This window comes from Leucopleurus acutus (genome assembly GCF_964270905.1).
Source record: "Leucopleurus acutus genome assembly, chromosome: 3".
Classification (NCBI taxonomy): domain Eukaryota; kingdom Metazoa; phylum Chordata; class Mammalia; order Artiodactyla; family Delphinidae; genus Leucopleurus; species Leucopleurus acutus.
In genome coordinates this window covers 74,326,516-74,349,703 of record NC_139145.1, presented here as the reverse complement: position 1 = coordinate 74,349,703, position 23,188 = coordinate 74,326,516, and the positions used below count along the sequence as shown (strand labels likewise).

The 23,188-nt window shown below is 33.6% G+C and overlaps 1 protein-coding gene across 9 annotated transcripts in view; it reads left to right on the top strand.

The window, feature by feature from the left end:
- CSNK1G3 (casein kinase 1 gamma 3) overlaps positions 1-23,188 on the top strand; it is a 130,623-nt gene that overhangs the window by 62,657 nt on the left and 44,778 nt on the right. For all 9 annotated transcript variants that reach the window (XM_082837216.1, XM_082837211.1, XM_082837210.1 and 6 more), the window contains 2 exons: positions 15,483-15,631; positions 17,157-17,391. In XM_082837216.1, the coding sequence (XP_082693342.1) occupies positions 15,483-15,631; positions 17,157-17,391 (384 nt within the window). The remainder of the gene's footprint in view (positions 1-15,482; positions 15,632-17,156; positions 17,392-23,188) is intronic.

The window sequence follows — 23,188 nt, the reverse complement described above, 5'->3', positions numbered from 1 at the left end:
TTTTTCTGGATTATCTTATTCCATTAGTGGCTCACCCATTCAAGCTGAAAGTGTTAGTCACCTTTAATTTTGACTTTTTGGGATAATCATCAAAAAGGTCCGTCAGTTATGTCTCTTAAGAGATCTGTTGACTTCATTCTCTTCTCCCAGTCTTCATTGTCACCTATTTTTGAATTGGGCTTCTTTTTGTGCATCTCACTTCCTTCTTCCCTACATTCCTCTTAGAGACTTGTCATTTAGTATAAAGTCCACATTTCTTTCTCTTTCTATTTGACCCACTTTTTAGTTGCACTAAACTTAGTGTTCTCTGAATAGATCTTATTATTTTCATATATCCATATTCTTCTTTCTGGAATGTCTTTCTTTCTTGATGAATTTCTTCTTTCTTCAGTCCCCAGCTAAAGTATCTCCTCTTTTGCAGTACATTTTCTGGCATCTGTTTCATTCCAGAAAAAGCTTCTTCTTTGACTTGAAATTATTTTGAATACATCTTCATTTTTCTTTCATCATACCACATTATATTTATATTTGCTTATGTCTCTCTCCTCCATTAAAATTTGAACTCTTTGAGGGCAGTGAGAATCATCTTTTTATCCTTGAAACTGAGCAGAATGATTGACAATTGTAGGCCCTTGGTGAATGGTTGAAATGGTAAATTCTTTAATGAGAATAATAGACTGTTTTCTATCATCAGATGTGAAGTTGTAGTACATAATCTCCAATATTTCCTATAGCTTTTTAGCTTTTGTGATCATATGTTTAAAGTTTGATATATTAATATTATGTAAAATCATATTATTACATTTTGAGTTTATTCCACTTTTGACAAATAGACATAACCATGTAATTTCAAAAATTTATTTATTTTAATTAATGTCATTTGTATCACCCTATGATTAGGTAAATTTAGAGATCCAGAAATAGAAGGAAAAAAAGTCAGTGATGAGTAATTTTTAAATGATCAGAAATGATAAACCAAGGGCATATGCAGGTAGTTATTTAATTAACTGGCTGTACAATTCAGCTGCCTAAAAATAATCACTTTCTAGAGAAGCATAGGTTTTAATTATTAGAATTAATTCAGTTTTTTTTTAATCTACTTGAAAAATAGTTTAGTTGAATTGTTGATATGATACTTCATGAAAATGCATGGGATATATTTTGCAATGTATGGGGAAAAGTGTTTTGAAGATCTGTGATTCCGAATAATGCTTCTGTGTCTTAAATTATTTCCTTGACATCAGATGGTTTATATAGGCCATATTGACCTAATTTGCAATCATTTATTCCTTGGAATTTCTTTATCAGCTGATACTTCATCACAGAAAGTCAAATAACCTTTTTTTTTCTGTCATAAATTACTATTCTTGGAAGATCTCTAACTATGGAAATGATGTTAAATATACTATTTGAGACTGTGCATATGTTAAATTGTTAAATAATTTTTTCTCAAGTGAGTGGCTTGCCTTTTTAAAATTTATTTTTAACATCTTTATTGGAGTATAATAGCTTTACAATGGTGTGTTAGTTTCTGCTTTATAACAAAGTGAATCAGTTATGCATATACATATGTCCCCATATCTCTTCCCGCTTGCATCTCCCTCCCTCCCACCCTCCCTATCCCACTGCTCTAGGTGGTCACAAAGCACCGAGCTGATCTCCCTGTGCTGTGCGGCCGCTTCCCACTAGCTAGCTATTTTACGTTTGGTAGTGTATATATGTCCATGCCACTCTCTCACTTTGTCCCAGCTTACCCTTTCCCCTTCCCGTATCCTCAAGTCCATTCTCTAGTAGGTCTGCATCTTTATTCCCGTCTTGCCCCTAGGTTCTTCTGACCATTTTTTTTCTTTTTCTTTTTAGATTGCATATATATGTGTTAGCATACGGTATTTGTTTTTCTCTTTCTGACTCACTTCACTCTGTATGACAGTCTCTAGGTCCATCCACCTCACTACAAATAACTCAGTTTTGTTCCTTTTTATGGCTGAGTAATATTCCATTGTATATATGTGCCACATCTTCTTTATCCATTCATCTGTTGATGGACACTTAGGTTGCTTCCATGTCCTGGCTATTGTAAATAGAGCTGCAATGAACATTTTGGTACATGAGTCTTTTTGAATTATGGTTTTCTCAGGGTATATGCCCAGTAGTGGGATTGCTGGGTTGTATGGTAGTTCTATTTTTAGTTTTTTAAGGAACCTCCATACTATTCTCCATAGTGTCTGTATCAATTTACATTCCCACCAGCAGTGCAAGAGGGTTCCCTTTTCTCCTCACCCTCTCCAGCATTTATTGTTTCTAGATTTTTTGATGATGGCCATTCTGACCGGTGTGAGATGATATCTCATTGTAGTTTTGATTTGCATTTCTCTTATGATTAATGATGTTGAGCATTCTTTCATGTGTTTGTTGGCAATCTGTATATCTTCTTTGGAGAAATGTCTATTTAGGTCTTCTGCCCATTTTTGGATTGGGTTGTTTGTTTTTTTGATATTGAGCTGCATGAGTTGCTTGTATGTTTTGGAGATGAATCCTTTGTCAGTTGCTTCATTTGCAAATATTTTCTCCCATCTGAGGGTTGTCTTTTCATCTTGTTTATGGTTTCCTTTGCTGTGCAAAAGCTTTTAAGTTTCATTAGGTCCCATTTATTTTTGTTTTTATTTCTATTTCTCTAGGAGGTGGGTCAAAAAGGATCTTGCTGTGATTTAAGTCAGAGTGTTCTGCTTATGTTTTCCTCTAAGAGTTTGATGGTGTCTGGCCTTACATTTAGGTCTTTAATCCATTTTGAGTTTTTTTTTGTGTATAAAAATATGGAACGCTTCACGAATTTGCGTGTCATCCTTGCGCAGGGGCCATGCTGATCTTCTCTGTATCGTTCCAGTTTTAGTATATGTGCTGCCGAAGCGAGCACGGCTTGACTTTTTGATGTTTCCTGAACTATGTAGTTCTAAAGAATAATTTGATAATAGCAGCAGTGGCTGTTTCTAAAATTAACACTTGTCATAGTATTGCCTTCTAAGAATTAGAAAAACTTCTCTTCATTCTTTATACTGACCCTTCTGCCTTCTTGGTTTATGTCTTGTTTATTGGTGTATTTAGCCCTGTCTCCTAGCTAAGTGGGCTTTGGTGATTCCATATTGTATGAACACTTTATCATACTGTTCACTTTTGAGAAAGGTTGTAGGTGATAGTATAAGCCTTTAAACATGGGTATATGCATTAAATAATTTCTAAAATTTCTTACATTCATTAAGTTGGCAGATTAGAGTTTCTCTGACCGTGTTTTAAGAACTTAAGAAATTCTGCTCTTAAAGAATACTGCTTGGTACTTGGTACCAAGTACCAAGAAAGAAAATATTGTCAAAACCATGAAAGTTAAGTGAATAAAATAATTAGAACATTACCTGTTATATTTTGGTTTTAACAAAAATAATGAAGAATACTATACAGGTGAGGTGGTGGTTAGTGTAAACTTATTTCAGCCTAAATAACAAACAGTTTAAGTAGCAGCTTCTTAGACTTCCTTTTTCTGTATTAGCTTAAGTGCATTTAGAAGACATCTTAAGTGAATGTAATATTTCTATCTCTTTTTAGAGGCCTTTCTGTATGGGAATTTCTATAAGTTATGCATTGCAAAACTTTTACTAATTTATATGTGAATAAGTATATTGGTACTGTTGGATAGAAGTGTACAACATTTTTCTGTTAAATTTGTAGTTTATGGAGAATGTGTGTGTTTAAAGAATGCTATGCATTATCAATATAAGAAAGAAAGGTTAACCGATAGTGGTTTCAATTTGGTTTATATGGTCCAGGTATTAGGACAGTTTATGTTGTGTGGTAATTATACTATTAATATTTTCAGTGATTAATTAATACACAGTAATCTTACATAAAAAACAGACCTTATTTTTGAATAGGGTATAACTAAATGGTGATGAAGGACTTAATTTTCTGAAATACAGCATCATTTTTGTAATTCCCTATGTAATCATAAGAAGTATAAAGCCATGAAAAATAATACGATTTCATGTTTTATTTTTGATTTAAATATAAAGAAGCATATTGTGAGAAGAACAGATTTGTAAGCTTGCAGATTGGGGGTAAAAATGGTGAGAGAGGATCCATTTTTTCTTAACTGTTTATGCCTAAAGAGGATAGAAACTGAATAATATATAATATTTATTCAGTATTCCATATATTATAATAAACATTACTTGTTTGTAGGTGATGTTACTTTTTAATGTCCTTTGAAATTAAGACTAATTTTTAAATGTGTAAATAGAATTATCACTGAAAGGACTCTTCTGTTTTACAGTGGGGTGGCTTTTCCTTTTATTTGGGGTTAATTGCTAGAATATTACTAAATGTGGATGATGTGGTATTTTAATGGAATGACTGTTACCGAGTTTGGAACTCATTGCACCTGTTTGTTCATATCAGGGCTTCCTAATTGGACAGAACAGTAATTCTCAAACTTTTGGGTCTCATGATCCTTTTAGACTCCTAAAACTTTTTGAGGATCCCAGAGGGCTTTTGTTATTGTGGGTTATAGCTATGGATATTTACCATATGAGAAATTAAAACAAATATAAAAATATTGCTGTATTCATTTTAAAATAAAAACAGTAGTATTTTAAAATCACAACTAGCGCTGTTTTCCAAATTTGAGAAAAGTGGCCTTGTTTTACATGTTGTGCACATCTCCTTAATGTCTGGCTTAATAAAAAACAATGGATTCTGCCTTCAATCCATTGCCATATCACATTCACGTAGCCTCTGGAAAACTTGACTTTCACTTGTGAGAGAATGAGAGTGAAAAAGATAAATAACATCTTGGTGTTATTATAAAAATAATTTTGATGTCACTGCCCTCCTGAAAGTGTCTCATGGACCACCTACTCCTGTCCCTAAGTGTCTCTGGACCATGTGATGAGAACTGCTGAGCTAGAAGTATAAGCATTTGTGCTAAAGGTTAAGAATGCCTGAAAGCAAAACTTCCTTGGAAAAGAACATAGCCTGTATGATAATTCTGTACTTAGTATTTCTAATCAGATTTTAGTTTTTCTTTTTTTTTTTAATGGTCTTAGTTGCAGTACATGGGGTCTTCCGTTGCGGTGTGCAGGCTTCTCTCTAGTTGTGGCGCATGGGCTCCAGAGTACATGGGCTCTGTAGTGTGGTACTTGGGCTCTCTAGCTGTGGTGTACAGGCTTAGTTGCCCCGCAGCATGTGGGATCTTTGTTCCCCGACCAGGGATTGACCAGCGTCCCCTACATTGCAAGATGGATTCTTAACCACTGGACCACCAGGGAAGTCCCAGATTTTAGTTTTTCTTGATCAAATCTGTAGAGTTTAAATTTCCTGTTAAGAATGTTAATACTGTTGTTCTAATCCTTCCTACATGAACAATACTGGACCTGAAAATGGAAAGAAACATCATGATAATATTTCTTTTAATAACATGCTTAACTGTTGCCCACCTATAAGGAACTGAAGTACCAAGCAGTATTGACAGTATTAGACCTCCAAGTGTTATTTTCTGACTTTAATTAATTAATGTTGTTTTGTCACTTAAGTGGAATGCTGAAACATAAAATGAAGTGTTCAATTAAATTAATTTTGGGAGAGTGATGGTGAGATTGTATTTTCATATAATGTGTGAATTTTGTATTCTTGCCCATTCTTGAGCTTTTCTTGGGAAAAAATATACTTGTCTTGAATATTGGGGATGCTGATAAGCATCACTGAAAATTAGTGATGTTTGAAGCTATCAGACTAACTTTCATCAACTCACCATCAATGACTTTTTATAGTAGTCAAAAATACTCTTAGAACAATTGGAATTGGGTGGAGTAAAAGTTTATAGTTGAAAATTCACTGGGTGTAAGAACAAATAAAAAAGCTTGCTTTTGCCCATGAGTTGGATTGCATTCGTGCAGTTCAGTAGCCAAAAACTTTGATCAAGAGACACAGCTGGTAACTTAAAACATTCATTACTCTTTGTTCTCAGCCTTCTTTCTGAGTCTCTCTTCTTTCTTGCCCTCTTGTCCTTCACCTCTCCCACTTTGAAAAACCCCTTTCTTGTGTATCATATTTATATTGATGTGGTTGTTTTGTTTGGTGTTTGCTTAGGGTACTCCTCAGCCCCTGTTTGTTAGTTGCAACTTTTCCTAACTCATAACAATTTAATTTGTTTGCTCAGTGTTAGAAAACTGCCCAGACTTGTCCTGGGAAATGAAATTTTAGTTTGGTCTTTACAGCGTTTGCTTTATATTCTTGATTTGAAAAAAATATATGACTCTTGATCCTATACTTCAATGATAAAATATGTGTTGAAATACATTAGTAGTTACGTAAGAAGTTTTTGCATTCATTGACTCATAAAACAATATGTATCTCAAAGAGTCAGAGTGAAATCGTCTTTTTTTTCACCAAATATCTGTGCTGAGTCATGTTTTAAGGTAAAATTATGTTGCTTGATAAAGCTGAGGTATTTTTATTTGGATTTGAGACTAAATGTCTGTTTAATTTACTCAGTGAAATGTAATGCTGTTTGTGGAATTTATCCATCTTGGGTAAGGTAGAGATAGATATTTTTGAGACACTTTGAAACCATTAAAGAAAGGAAGTCTTGAAGAAAATTGAAGCAGTTCTCATTTGTCCCTTTATTGATCTTTTTCTTGGTGTTATTTTAGAAACCCAAAGTTATATTATCTGTATAGCTTGATTGAATGTACATGTTAGGTACACAGTAATTCTCTCAACGAGTTGGCTTATATGAAATACAGCAGATCAGATTTACTTATGTTACATCTCTTCAACTCTGAGAAATTCTGTGTGAATAATTATGAATTTTGAGTCATGCTTAATAGATAAGTTTGAAAAGAGGAGACTTGAAGGTTGGGTAAAAGGAAAAGTTGGCAATTTGGATAGCAGAACTGTGGTAGAAAAATTTGAAATGCAGCCTTAGAAAAGCTCAAACAGTAAGGCAGAATAAATCTGAGCCTTAGAATGGATCCATTTCTTCTGTTAAGGACGTATGGTAGGAAGGGAGAGGAAGCCAAAATTATTTAATAGGGCGACAGAGTCTGAATAGTGCACAGTTGACCTTTGAACAGTGTGGGTTTGAACAGTGTGGGTCCACTTATTCATGGATTTTTTTCAATAGTAAATACTACAGTGCTATACAATATAAGGTCGGTTGAATCCGAGGATCTGGAACCACAGACACAGAGGAACTGAAATATGTATATGGAGGGCTGACTATAAGTTATACATGGATTTTTGACTGCATGGAAGGGTCAGTGCCCCTAATTCCTGTGTTTTTCGAGGGTCAACTCTACTTTGCTTAATTCCGAGTAGCTCCAAAATGAAGTTAATAGTTAAGAGTAGAAGTAAGGCTCTGTAACTTTAAATATTAGGGAGAGTATTTGAGAAATACTTGCTCAGTTATAGTTAATACTTGGATTAAATAAATGTGGTCTAAATCTTTTTCCAATTCAAGTTTTTCTTTGTAGTCCCAGAATAATATTTTTAAGTTATGTAAGTTTCAGGTGTGCAGCATTATAATTTGACATCTGTACAGGCATACCTTGTTTCATTGTGCTTTGCTTTATTGTGCTTCACAGATTTCTTTTTTCTTTTTTTTTTACAAATTGAAAGTTTGTGGCAACCCTACAATGAGCAAGTCTTCGATGCCATTTTTCCGACAGCATCTGCTCACACCTTGTCTCTGTGTCACATTTTGGTAATATTTACAGTATTTCAAACTTTTCCATTATTATTATATTTGTTATAGTGATCTGTGATCAGTGATCTTTGATGTTACTACTATGACTCACTGAAGGGTCAGATGATGGTTAGCATTTGTAGCCATAAAGTGTTTTTAAGGCATTAATAAGATATGTACGTGGTATTTTTAGACAGTGCTACTGTACACTTAATAGACTACAGTATAGTATAAATATAACTTTTGTATGCACCAGGAAACCAAAAAATTCATCTGACTTTATTTCAGTATTTATTCCCTTTATTGTGGTGGTCTGGAACTGAACCCAAAATATCTCCTAAATATGCCTGTACACACTACAAAGTGATCATCAGCACGTTTCTAGTTACCATCCATCACCATACAGCTGACCCCCTTTACCCATTTCACCCATTCCACCCAACTCCCTTTCCCTTTGGTAAACACTAATCTTATCTCTGTATCTATGAGTTTGTTTTTGTTTTATTTTGCTTGTTCATTTGTTTTTTTACATTCCACACATGAGTGAAATTTTATGGTATTTGTCTTTCTTAACTTACATCACTTAACATAAAACTTTCAGGGTCCATCCGTGTTGTCGCAAATGGCAGGATTGGATTTAATTCTTTTTTTTTGGTGGGGTAGTTTTCCTTTGTGTATATGTACCACATTTTCTTTATCCATTCATGCACCCATGGACACTTAGGTTATTTCCATATCTTGGCCGTTGTAAATAATGCTGCAATAAACATAGGGGTTCATATATCTTTTCAAATTGTTTTTGTATTCTTCAGATAATACCTAGAAATAGAATAGCTGGGTCAGATGGGAGTTCTATTCTTAATTTTTTGAGGAATCTCTATACTGTTTTCCATGGTGGCTGCACCAATTTTCAGTCCCACCAACAGTGTACAAGGGTTTCCTTTTCTCCACATCTTCTCCAATATTCATAATTTTTTTCTTTTTGCCAATAGCCATTCTGACAGGTGTGAGGTGATCTCTCATTGTGGTTTTGATTTGCATTTCCCTCATAATTAGTGATGTTGAACATCTTTTCATGTACCTTTTGGCCATCTGTATGTCTTCTTTAGAAAAATGTCTATTCATTACAAAATGTCCATTTTTAAATCAACTTGTTTGTTTTTAAGTTGTATGCGTTCTTTATATATTTTGGATAATAATCCCTTATTGGATTTACAAATATCTTCTCCCATTCAGTAGGTTGCCTTTTCGTTTTGATGATGGTTTCCTTCACTGTGCAGAAGCTTTTTAGTTTGATATAGTCCCATTTGTTCATTTTTGCTTTTGTTTCCCTTGCTTTTGGAATTAGATCCACAAAAATATCTCTAAAACTCATATAAATGAAGTTACCTCCTATGTTTTCTTCTAGGAGTTTTATGGTTTCAGGTCTTACATTCAGATCTTTAATCCATTTTGAGTTAATTTTTGTGTGTGGTGTGAGATAGTGGTCTAGTTTGATTCTTTTGGCTGTAGCTGTCCAGTTTTCCCAGCACCATTTATTGAAGAGACTATTCTTTCTCCATGTATGTTCTTTGCTCCTATGTTGTCAATTAATTGCCCATATATTTGTGGTTTTATTTCTGGACTCTCAGTTCTGTTCCATTGATCTGTGTGTCTGTTTTTGTGTGAGTTCCATACTGTTTTGATTACTGTAGTTTTGTAGAATACAGTTGACCCTTGAACATTATGGAGGTTAGGGTTACCACTCTCTATGCAGTTGCAAATTCATGTATAACTTATAATTGGCCCTTGGTATACACAGTTCCTCCATATCCATGGTTCTGCATCCTTGGATTAAACCAACCTTGGATTGTGTAGTACTCTATCTAGTATTTATTATTGAAAAAAATCCGTGGGTAAGTGCATTTCAAACATGTGCTGTTTAAAGGTTTGCTGTAGTTTGAAATCAGGGAGCATGATAACCTCCAGCTTTGTTCTTCTTTCTCAGGATTGTTTTGGCTATTTGGTGTCTTTTGTGGTTCCATACAAATTTTAAGATTGTTTTAGTCATGTGAAATATGCCATTGGAATTTTGATAGGGATTGCATTGAATCTATAGATTGCTTTGGGTAGTATAGACATTCTAACAATATAAATTCTTTCAGTCCATAAGCATGAAATATCTTTCCATTCATTTGTGTCTTCTTTGATTTCTTTCATCAGTGTCTTAAAGTTTTCAGTGTATTAGGTCTTTCACCTCCTTGGTTAAATTTATTGCTAGGTATTTTATTCTTTTTTATGTAGTGGTAAATGGGATTTTCTTAATTTCTGTTTCTGATAGTTCATTCTTAGTGTATAGAAAAACCACAGACTTCAGTATATTGATTTTGTATCCTGTGACTTTACTGAATTCATTTATTTGTTTGAACAGGTTTTATTTGTGGCATCATTAGAACTTTGTATATATAGTATCATGTCATCTGCAAATAGTGACAGTTTTACTTCTTTCTTTCTGATTTGGATCACTTTTATTAATTTTTCTTGTCTAATTGCTACGGCTAGGATTTCCAGTACTGTGTTGAATAGAAGTGGTGAGAGTGCGTATCCTTCTCTTGTTCCTGATCATCACTGAGTATGATGTTAGCTGTGGCTTTGTCATATATGGCCTTTATTAGGTTGAGGTATGTTCACTCCATACCCACTTGGTTGAGAATTTTTATCATAAATGGATGTTGAATTTTGTCAGATGCTTTTTCTGCATCTAATGAGATGATCATGTGATTTCTATCCTTCATTTTGTTAATATATGGTATCATGTTGATTGATTTGCAGATGTTGAACATTCTTGCATCCTTGGAATAAATCCCACTTGATCATGGTGTATGAGTTTTTTAACGTATTGCTTGATTTGGTTTGCTCATATTTTGTTGAGGGCTTTTGCATCTTTGTTCATCAAGGATATTGGCCTGTAATTTTCTTTTATGGTGTCCTTGTCTGGTTTTGGTATCAGCATAATGGTAGCTTCATAAAATGTGTTTGGAAGGTTTTCTTCCTCTTTAATTTTTTGGAAGAGTTTGAGAAGGAGTTTGACAAGGATTGGTATTCTTTGAATGTTTTGTATAATTTGCCAGTGAAGCCATCTGATCCTAGACTTCTGTTTGTTGGGAGCTTTTGATTATAGTTTCAGTCTCCTTACTAGTAATTGTTCTATTCAGATTTTCTATTTCTTCTTGATTCAGTCTTGGAAGCTTGGATGTTTCTAGGAATTTTCCGTTTTTTCTAGGTTGTCTAATTTGTTGGTGTAGAATTGTTCATAGTAGTACCTTATGATATTTTGTATTTCTGTGATATCAGTTGTAATTTCTCCTCTTTCATTCTGATTTTGTTTGAGTCCCCTCTTTTTCTTTTTCTGGAGGGGTTAGTCTAGCTGACGATTTGTCAATTTTGGTTATCTTTTCAAAGAACTAGCTCTTAGGTTCATTGATCTTTTCTGTTGTTTTTTAAATGTCTATTTCATTTATTTCCACTCAGATCTTTATTATTTCCTTTCTTCGAATGTGGAGCTTCATTTATTCTTTTTATGTTTTCTTTATGTGTAAATTTAGATTATTTATTTTGGATTTTTCTCGTTTCTTGAGGTAGGCCTATATTGCTATGGTCTTTCTTCTTTGAACTGCTTTTGCTGCATCTCATGGATTTTGGTACGTTATATCTCTGCTTTCATTTGTCTCTAGGTATTTTTTTGATTTCTTTAGTGACCTGTTGGTTGTTTGGTAGCATGTTTAATTTCCACGTTTCTGTGGTTTTTACTATTTTCTTTTTGTGATTGATATTTAGTTTCATAGTATTGTGGCCAGAGAATATGCTTGATATGATTTCAGCCTTTCTGAATTTATATTGAGACTTTTTTTGTGACCTAATATATGATCTATCCTGGAGAATGTTTCAGGTGCACTTGAAAAGAATGTATATTTTGGTGCTTTTGGATGGAATGTTCTATATGTTAAGTCTGTGTGATCTAATGTGTGATTTAAGTTTGATGTTTTCTTTTTAATTTTTTTTCTGGATGATCTATCCATTGATGTAAGTAGGGTGTTAAAGTCCTCTGCTATTATTGTTTTGCTTTCAGTTTCTCCCTTTAAGTCTGTTAATATTTGTGTTGTATATCTTAGTGCTCCTCTACTGGATGCATATACATTTATAAATGTTATATCTTCTTGCTGGATTGACACCTTTATCATTATGTTTGCCCTTGTTGTCTTTTAATATAGTCTTTGTTTTAAAGTCTGTTTTGTCTGATATGAGTATAGCTACTCCAACTTTCCTTTTATTTACATTTGCATTGAAATTTTTTCCATTCCTTCACTTTCAGTCTGTGTGAGTCCTTTCTCCAGAAGTAAGTCTTGTGTAGGCAGCATATAGATGGATCTGTTTTTTGTTTCTTTTTTTAATTTAAACAGTCCCTCACTGTCTTTTTCTTGGCTATTTTAGTCCATTTGAAGTAATTATTGGTAAGTATGTACTTGTCATTTTGTTAATTGTTTTCTGGTTGTTTTTGTAGTTCCTCTCTGTTCCTTTCTTCTCTTTCCCTCTTCCTTCGTGTTTTGGTGGTTTTCTTCAGTGTTATATTTAAAGTTCTTTCCATTTTCTTTTGTATATTTACTATAAGTTTTTTTCCCTGTTACTGTAAAGTTCATATATAACAACCTATGTAAGTAGTAGCCTGTTTTAAGCTGGTAGCAAATTAAATTTGAACACATTCCAAAGCTTTATCTTTTTACTACTCCAGCCCCCTGCCCCAATGTTTTATACTTTTGATGATACATTTTACCTCTTAATTTTATGCATCCCTTAACTAACTATTGGAATTTAATTTAAATTTACTACTTCTTGTCTTTAAACCATCATGTTTGCTTTATAAGTGATTGATCTACTACCTTTATTATATATTTACCTTTTCCAGAAAGACTTTTTACTTGCATGTGTTTTCTTATTATTAACTAGTGCTTTTTCTTTTCAGCTTAAGAACTCTCTTAAATATTTCTTGTAGGGCCAGTTTTGTGGTGATGAACTCCTTTAAGCTTTTGTTTATCTGGGAAACTTGATCCCTTCTTCAATTCTGAATGATAAATTTGCTAGGTGGAGAATTCTTGTTGGGGGTTTTTTCCTTTTAGCACTTTGAATAGGTTATGCCACTCACTACTGGCCTGTAAAGTTTCTGCTGAAAAATCTGCTGATAGTCTTATGGAGTTTACTTTGTATGTAACAAGTTGGTTTTCTCTCACTGCTTTTAGCATCTTCTCTTTATCCTGAACTTACACCATTTTAACTATAATGTGTCTTGGTGTATGTCTATTTGAGTTAATCTTTTTTGAAACTCTCTGGGATTCCTGGACCTGGATATTTGTTTCCTTCCCCAGATTAGAGAAATTTTTGGCCATATTTCTTCAGGTAGTTTTTCTGGCCCCTTTTCTCTCTCTTCTTCTTCTGGGATCCATATAATGCAAATGTTATTTTGCTTGATGCTGTCTCAATGGTTTCTTAAATTAATTTCACTTTTTAAAATTCTACTTTTCATTTTGCTTCTCTGTCTGGATGAATTCAGTTGTTTTGTCTTGCAGCTCACTGATTCATTCTTTTACTTCATCCAGTCTACTGTTGAACTCCTCTAGTATATTTTTCAATTGAGTTATAACCTCTTTGGTACTTTCCTATATTTCAATCCCTGTTGAAGCTCTCACTGTGTTCATCCATTCTCCTCCTGAGTTTGGTGAACATCTTTATGACCAAGAAGCAACAAACTAAAGAGTGGAAATGGGTTATTAAGAGATTGCTAAATTAAGAGCATAGAAGTTAGCACTTTCAGTGGAATAGAGGGGGGAAAGCATTGTAGAAATATTTTTTAAAACTCAGTAGCTGAGAGCTATTGGTAAGTCTTAATTGCATCTCTAGGCTCTTGATGTATATAGCATACTAAAATCAGTATTTCAGAGTTGAATAAATGTTAGAGTCTCTCATCCACTATTTCTAAGCCTTTTATCTGTTTTTACTTATAATGGGGGTAGATATGACTCAAATATGATATGAGTGGCTCTAGTAAGAAGATAATGATTCTCAGTGGCAGGGGGAAGTGTGTGTGTGTGTGTGTGTGTGTGTGTGTGTGGTGTGGTGTGGTACAGGGTGGTGATGTGTACACATGGGGGTGTATGAGAATCTCTATTTTGGGGGAGGAGACCATGTACACAGTTTGAACTTGTCTCCTTCCCCTACCCCTGTCATGATTATATTATCTTACCTTCCTATCTTCAGCTGTTCTGCTGCCTTTCTCATACTCACATTTTAGAAAAACTGGTCTTATCTAAACTACTAATATAGATAAACTGAAGTCAGCTTGAGAGGTTGAATAGTTAGTATTAAGCCAAACTAAGAACCTAGCTATCCTGGCTTCTAGTTCAATGTTTTGTTTTGCCCATGCAATAATTATTATGCAAAATGATAAAATAAACAACAGTAAAATTATGTTTTCCATACTCTTTATTTTAAAAAGGATGGGAAGGTTTTAGTATATTTTAGAAAGTTTTTTTCCTTTCTAAAATCGTTACACCAAACAAAACAAAAAATACTCATAAGTAAAACTGAGACGTTTAAGATGGAAGTTGTTCATTTCCTCATAACGAATAAATAGATACAATGTTAAGATAAAATGATCCCCTATTATATGTTAGTTTATTGGGAGTCTGTTAGTTCTAAAAATAAAATACGGGTGATTTTTGTGTATTTAGACTTTATATTTGGAGTTTGTATTATTTTGTGTTGTTGCGTAATGATTTATTTAGTAATTAGTGACATAGAATAAGAGACTTTATTATCTTCCAATTTCTATTGGTCATGAGTCCAGGCATAGCTTAGCTTTGTCCTTTGTTGAGGGTCTTTCCAGGCTTAAATCAAGGTGTCATTTTGTTGGGTCTGAGTCCTTTTCCAAGCTCCTTTTCCAACCAGTCCTTTTCCAAGCTCACTGGTTATTTCTAGAATTCAGTTCCTCATGGCTGTGTGATGAGGCTCTCAGTTCCTGGGGCCTGCCCACCATTTCCTGGCATGTGGCCCTCTTCCACAACATAGTAGTTTGTGTCTTTAAGGTCAACAGGAGAACTGCTCTGCTGCTTTGATTATCTCTGACTTCTAGACTTGCTTTTTAAACATCTTACCTGATTAAGTCATGCCCAACAGAATAATCTCCCTTTTGATTAATTTAACCTCCACTAACAGGGATCTTAATTTTGTTACCTTTGCCATATAACATAATCTAATGACAAGAGTGAAATCTGGGAATCTTGCCCACACTTGTGGGGAAAGGATTATATGGGTTGTGTACACCAGAGGATGGAAATCTTGGGGGTTGAACTTAGCATTATACCTACCACAGGGTTATGAAAGAGTGCAGTAACTCCTTTGTTCAATAAAAATAAGATCTTTCCTATGTGCCAAGCATTTCTGTAGGCCATGGAAATACAAGTCTCAAGGGCACAGTTCCTTTCTATAGTGAGGTTGGTGGAGACCAACAATGAAGCACTGTTTATAATGTAGTTCAGTAATGCAGGTTCAGTAGAAGTGTAACCAGGCTACTCTGTGAACATGAAGGAGAAGGTATAGGGAGGGAGGAGGCTGGGTCAGGAGAAGTTTATTGTTGGTATGGAAAAAATAAAAATACTGCTGCAGTTCTTGAAGCTACAAAATGATTAAAAAATTGTTTATTGTTATTCTTTTCCTCCAGATGGTATACCTCAAGTTTACTATTTTGGCCCTTGTGGGAAATACAACGCTATGGTGCTGGAACTGCTGGGACCTAGTTTGGAAGATTTGTTTGATTTGTGTGACAGAACATTTTCTCTTAAAACGGTTCTCATGATAGCTATCCAACTGGTAAGTAAAGCAGGATGTTTTGAAGCTGTTTGAACAATTGTGTGGTTCATTTGGTCACTAATTTACACTGAAAGTTTAAAGTTTTGTGACATTATCTTCCACAGCATTTGACCTAATAAAAATGTCTGCTTTTCATATCATTGTCCTTTTAGGATGACTGTAACTTAAAATAACTGAATCAGGTGTATTTTATTTGTATGAAAAAATTAATATCTTACTACTTTAAGGTCAGAATGCTCAGTTTGGGAATTAAGTTGTTTCCAGCACTCTTTTCAGGTCGAAAATGAATACTTAGAGAAGAGAGCCCTCAGAAAGATGGGTTTTTAATCTTGGTAATAAATTAAAATGGCCTAGAAAAAGAAGAAACAAACTAATGAGAAAGTCTTATAAATCATTTAAATTTCAGGGAGCCTATGGGGAAATAACTTAAGAGGATAATTTTAAGGCAGTTTTGAAATAAATGCCAGTAAGTGTATGCTGCAGAAGTCTTAAAATTGTTTTTATCTGTTGACTCATTACTTCTACAGATTTATCCAATGGAAGTATTCAGATGTACTTAAAGCTTGTTGTGCAAAGACATCTATAATAAAGTGGGAAACAACCCGAATGCACAGAAATAACAGTGTTAGTTGGATAAATTATTAATAGCCATAAAATAATATGCAGCCACTAAAAAGTGTATATTAAAAGAATGTTTCATGACCTGGAAAATGCTCATAATATATTGTTAATGAGAACTATAGGTTATAGAATAGTATATGTTATATGATCCAAAATTTGTTAACAAACTAAAATGGCTTGAGTGACTGTGTTCACTTACATTGTATTGTCAACCATGAATATCATTAAATGAAGCACTTTTATTATTTGTAATGTTCTGTTTTCTGACAGTTTATACAATAAACATTATTTGAGAATGTGTAAAGCAATGAATAAAAATGTATTATATTATTATTAGAGTTGGATTCCAAAGTTTTCTAGTCTCAAGATCTTTTTAAATGTTTAATACCTAAGGAAAAAAGTAAACAAGTTATAAAAAAGATAACAAAGTGCTCTGTTAATTCTTTTATTTAACAGTCTAGACTCTTTAAGTTTCTTTAGTGTAATTATAAAATTTTCTCCATTATTGAACAGATAAGAATAAATTGCAACTTTGTGAATATATCTGTTTATATTTTTGAGTTCAAGATTTTGTATTAGTAAAGCTTTTTAATTCTATAAGGTAGCATCATCTGAAAGTGTTGATTTAATCAGGCTTCCTGATAAGAAAGGAATTCATAAAATTCAAGCACTTTCCTATATAAGTGCCCAAAATAGTAAAAAGCAAAGATATTTAATCATAATTGGACATATATTTAAGAAACTATTGAGTGATATCATGTTTCTTTTAAAGGGTTCAAACAATTTCTGATTTTTTCTTCTTAATGTTGTTTTCATTGTAAAAATTGTCTTGCCTCTATCATACTATTTTATGCTAGTCAAAGCCTAAAATAAAATGTATCTTTTTTTTTTTTTTTGAATCAAGATCTCTCGCATGGAGTATGTCCATTCAAAGAACTTGATATACAGAGATGTGAAGCCTGAGAACTTCTTAATAGGACGACCAGGAAACAAAACCCAGCAAGTTATTCATATTATAGATTTTGGTTTGGCAAAGGAATATATTGATCCAGAGACAAAGAAACACATACCATACAGAGAACATAAGAGCCTTACAGGAACAGCTAGATATATGAGCATAAACACACATTTAGGAAAAGGTATGTGTACCTTTCGTAAGTATGGAAGTTTGAACTCAGTACGCTAATAGTGTGGGTTTTTATTTGTTATTATGGTTTAGTTTTCGCAGGTTACAGTCGCTTCTATTGTAATTTTTATTTATCACATCTAACTAGAGTTTACTTTCATTTACATTTAGTAAGTCTTTTAAAGTAAGTTGCTTTAAAATAAATGAATGACAGATATCCTTATATTCACTATATCTTTTTTATTTTACTTGAAATATTCAACTTTGATACACTTAGGGTGATCCATTTAATTATTTCTATTAAAGAATATGAGAGAACACTTAATTTTAACTGCATTTAATGTGTGTAAAGGTTTTTGATTGAGACTATAACTCTTTGATACAGCTGTCCAGGGAGGTAGCCACCTGCCTAATACATTGAATACTGAGAATACATATCTTACAGGTACTGTTTACTTTGTACTAGCTATTATTTAACCTTTTTAAGAGGGTTCCTTATTTATAAAAAGGGTAAAATATCAACTGCACAGGGTTTCTTGTAGCTTTTTTTCTTCCTGGTCCAGGATCCAATCCAGGATCACATATTTCACCTAATCGTCCTATCTCTTTTGTTTCCTTTCATCTGGTACAGTTCCTTGCCTTTCTTTATGGTTCATGAAGTTAATATTTTTGTAGAGTACAGGTTGTTTTGTAGCATGTCCTGTGTTTGAAGCTGTCTGATATTTCTTCATGACTATATTTGGGTATCCAGTTTTAGCACAAGTATCATAGAAGTGATGTGTTGTCAGTGCATCATGTCAGAAGGCACATGTCACTTGGTTCCAAGTAGCTTTGATCACTTGCTTAGGGTAGTGACTGCTAAGTTTCTCCACTTAAAAGTTTCTTATTTTCCCTTTGTAGTTAGAAAATATTTTCTAAGTCAGTTTTTGAGATTATGTAAATATGTTGTTTCTCATCAAATTTTTACCCACTAGATTTAATATCAATTGATGATTTTCTAACTCCATCGTTCCTTATGAATTTACTAGTTTCATTCTAATGTAAGCAAAAGCTTTCCCTTCTTCCCTTATTTATTGACTTACATCAGTATGGACTCATGGACTCATGGATTCTTAACTGGATGTATTATAGTCCATTACTATCATTATTTATATCATTATTTATTTTGATGCTCAGATTGTCCCAGATTTGGCTACTGGTTGCTCTCTCAAGCTGTTTAGCTGTTCCTTTGGCATGTTCTCATGATTCTTGGAAAACTTCTTTCTTGTCTTGTGCAACAAGTTGTTCCAGGCTTATCTTACAGTTTCTTGGCTCTAGCCCAGATACAACATTTTTCTAAGAAGCCCTGGTTCCTTTATTGGATAATGGTATGTAGAAACCAAGATTTTGTAACACTAGGTGTATTTATTGCTCCTAGTATGTTATTGTTTCTAAGGCCTTTCTGTAGCAGAACTAGGAAATGTGTACATGTCTGTGTGTGTGAATATACACATATATACTCATTTGTGTGTATATACAACACACATTTATGTACACGTACAGATACGCCTACACATGTGTATGCACTTATACACATATGTTAATATCTATCTATTAAAAACTATGAGTTTATACTGATACTTCTAATTTCAGTCTAACAGCACAAAGTAGGATCCCCTCCTTTTCATATTTGTAATTCCCTTCCCTTTTCTATGTTTATATCTTCCTTTGCCAACATTGAGAAATCTGGCTACCACTACTCTAGTATATTTACTCATTTTTAGAAGCCTAGGACACTCAGAATGTAGTTTCAGAATTGGTAACTGATAACACTGTGTCAATGCAAGCTTACTAGAATTGCGATATTTGTAATTCTTATTTTATTGAAGAGTCCTTTTTAAAATTGACTCAAGTAGGACTTCCCTGGTGGTGCAGTGGTTAGGAATCCGCCTGCCAATGCAGGGGACACAGGTTCAAGCCCTGGTCTGGGAAGATCCCCCAGCCGCGGAGCAACTAAGCCCGTGCACCACAATGAAGAATAGCCCTCGCTTGCCACAACTAGAGAAAGCCTGCGTAAGGCAACGAAGACCCAACACAGCCAAAAATATAAATAAATAAATAAATAAATAAATTGACTCAAGTAAAATATACATTGAGTAAAGTGCACAACGTTTGAGTGTATAACTTATTAGTATTAATAAATGTATACAGCTGTATAACCCGCAAGTCTACCAAGATTTAGAACACTATTCACTCCTTAGACTTCCCTCTTGCTGTTCCTCAGTGTCTACGAAAGCAACTGTTGATCTGATTTCTATCACCATAAGTTTAGTTTTGCTGACTCTAATTCTTATAAATGAAATCATATGACTTATTTTGTTCAGTCTAATATGTATGAGATTCATCTAAGTTGATTCGGGTTTGTTCCTGTGCAACGGAGTAGTATTCCATTGCATAAATATGAATATACCACAAATTGTTTATCTGTCCTAACGTTGATGAGCATTTTGATTATTAACAGTATTTTGCTATTATGAATAAAACTGCTATGGCATCCTTGCAAATCTTCCAGCACACATATGTTTTCAGTTCTTTTGGGTAAATACCTAAGATTGGAATTGTTGGGTCATATTGTAGGTACTAACTTTATAGGAACCTGTCAATCAGTTCCCCAAAACATTCATACCATTTTCTGTTTCTACCAGCAGTGAATGCGAGTTCTGTTTGTTTCACATTCTTGACAACATTTGGTGTTGTCGGTCTTTTTCATTCTAGCCATTCTGGTGAATTTATGTAGTGGTATTGTATTTTACTGTGACTAATGATTGTGAGCACTTTTCATGTGCTTATTGACCACTTGTATGTCTTCTTTTGTGTTGTGTACATCGTTTCATTGTGGATTTGTAGGAATTCTTTATATATTCTGGATATAAGTCCTTTGGCAAATACATGCTCTGTGGACATCGTCTTCTAGTCTGTGGCTTGTCTAGTCATTTTCCTAGTGTTGACAATTGACGAGCAAAAGTTGTAAATATTTATGAAGTCTAATTTATCAAATTTTTCTTTTATGATTACTACTTTTTAAATCCTAAGAAATCTTTACCCCTTGTAATGAGAACATTTTGTGTTTTCTTCTGCCATCTAGAATTCATTTTTTTGTATGGTGTGAGATAGGGATTGAGATATTCTTTTTATGATATCATATTCTTTCCCATCAAATTACTTTTGTGTGTTTCTAAAAAAATCAGTTCTAGGTTGTGTTTACAATAGATTATTCCTAAGTCTTAAGCCATGGTCGGTTTTTATATCACAGGAAGTCCAATAACTTAATTTTATGCTTTTAGATTCTATATCTAACATCTTTTTCATAAGGGAGAATAGACAGGAATGTAAACTGATTGGTACTTATCCACTGTCACTGCTCAGATGTACCTTACAATACAATCACAATTTGTCCAGAACCTTAGAAGTCATCTAATCCAACCTCTAACTCCTAGTCTTAGCTTCTTCTCTAACCATTCTCCCCAGACCTATCTGCTGCCCACTGTGTTTCCCTGCTTCTGCATCTCAATCAGAACTAAATAGCACTTGGCATCGTCCCCTGACAGCTTACCTGATAGTAGGCTCATGGTATTTTTTCAGGTGTTTGAAATACCTGAAAATGTAGGTTTGCCTTTCTTTAAGAAAAGTCAGTAGTATTTACATTTCAGGTGGCATTTGGGCAAGTGTGTTTCAATAGCAAACTTTCCTGATAGATTTAAAATATGATTGGGTAGATATACAACTTTCAGGATTGTCTCTTCTGTTAAAACCAGGCACATCTGTGTTTATATGAACAGTGTCTGTGAGAAATTTTCATTTCATGGTAGTTGTTAAGACTGTTTTATAACAACTAACAAAGGTTCACCACCATTTTATTGTGAGCCATGAAGTCACGACTTCCTTCTGGCCTGGTGTTCTTTATCCGAACAATGGTAAATGTAACAGCATTCTATTTGTAGAAAGGGCAAAATAAGTCTGATATGTTTGTCCTTGTTAGGAAAAGCCTTCAGAGCTTGGGAAATGGCATTTAACTATTGTAATAATCTCTTTTTACTCTTCTTTCAGGAAGAAAACAAAAAATTATTTATTTGGCAAGTACTGCAAAGAACAAAAGCTTTAATCCTTACTTTCTCTCATTTGTAAAAGCCCTGCTTCTCAGTTTTGATGTAGAACTTGGGAGTAGATGGGTAAAAATAGAACATTTATTTGACAGATTACGTGATTTCCTTTTTTTTAAAATTGTAGAGTGAGTTTGAGTGCCAAAGAGTTAAAGTATTCTGTAAGTTTGAGATGGCTGTGAACATGGAATATTTAGTGGTGTTTTGAGTTTAGAGCACTTGGCTTTGTGAGGAATCAGGAAGAGATTAAGAAAAAAGAACAGTGAAAGTGTGACCTTTTAGTGCTGATTTTAATTTGTGTATATATAATTTCTTCCTTTCATCTGAACTTTGGTTGTTACTTTTAAAGCCTTCTTATTCATTCATTCACTCTTGTGCATTCAAAGACTTGCTACTCACATGAACTTTTCAAAATAGAGAATTTGGTCAGAGGAACATTTGTGCAGGTTTATATGTATTTTTCCTTTGTGGAGATGGACACTGTATCAGATTCGAAAAGAAAGCGTTGTCCCTTAACATAATATTATGGAGGAATAGTGTAAAATCACATTGTAGAATTTATCGTCTTTATTCCTGTGGTGTGTGTCTATTGATCTTAATTAGGTGATATCTGTTCAGAAGGCAGATGTAGTGATTCATTTGTACACCTTTCATATACCTCCTGAAGTCACTGATCAAGATGAAATCTCAATAAAGCTGCATGTGACAGATGTGGATTTCCTTGGTCTGCTTTAATGGAAGCATTCTTTAGTACTGTCAGGTTGAATTGTTATTTTTAATTGTGTCTCATCAAGTATCTTTTTAATATCTTTTTAAAGCCTTTTTTTTTTGTCAAGTGCTTTGAACTTCATTTTATAATCTTCCTTTGGATTACTTTTTTTCCCTTTATGTCTTAATTGAAGTGATTTGAAATTAAGTAAATAAGAGAAATGTATTTCTCTTTAGTAAGTGTCTTGAAATAAAATGGTCTTTTATTTTTAAATATTATTGAGTATTCATGAATAAAAAGACCAGGATTTGAGGAATAAGTTGCCAGTTGCTTTTTAAGTGTTAAGAAAAATCTGTGTTCCATAGAAAAATGATATTTCAAGCCCCTAAATGGTAAGCTTTCAGAGTGGGAGAGAAGTAATCACAGAATTATGGTGTTACAAAAATGCCTTCTTTCTGTGTTATCATTCTGTGGTGTGTTTCATATAATTTCCAGCTAATTGCTACAATCCTGAGGCCTACTCTTTAAGTCTCCCAAACAGCTTTTTAACAGTTTAAAAACATGTATTTACGTTTTATGATTACATTTTAACAGTTTAAAAATGTATTATACAATTCCTTGCTTTTTGAAACAAAGTATGATAAACCTAATTGATGTTTTCTTGATATTTCAGTATCATAATTTTTGTACGATTACTATTATATAGTGACACCTTCAAGATCATTTGGAGAATGTTAGTATGTATGTCTTAAAAAAGTTTAGAGAAAATTCATTTGAATAGTAGTGTATTTTTAAAAGTAACATTATTTTTAGAGCTGTTTTAAATTCACAGCAAAATTAGGCAGAAGGTACAGAGGTTTCTCTTTTACCCCTGTCCCCACACGTGCTCACTATCATACTATCACGCCAGAGTGGTACATTTGTTATTATTGATGAACCTACACTGACACATCATTATTGCC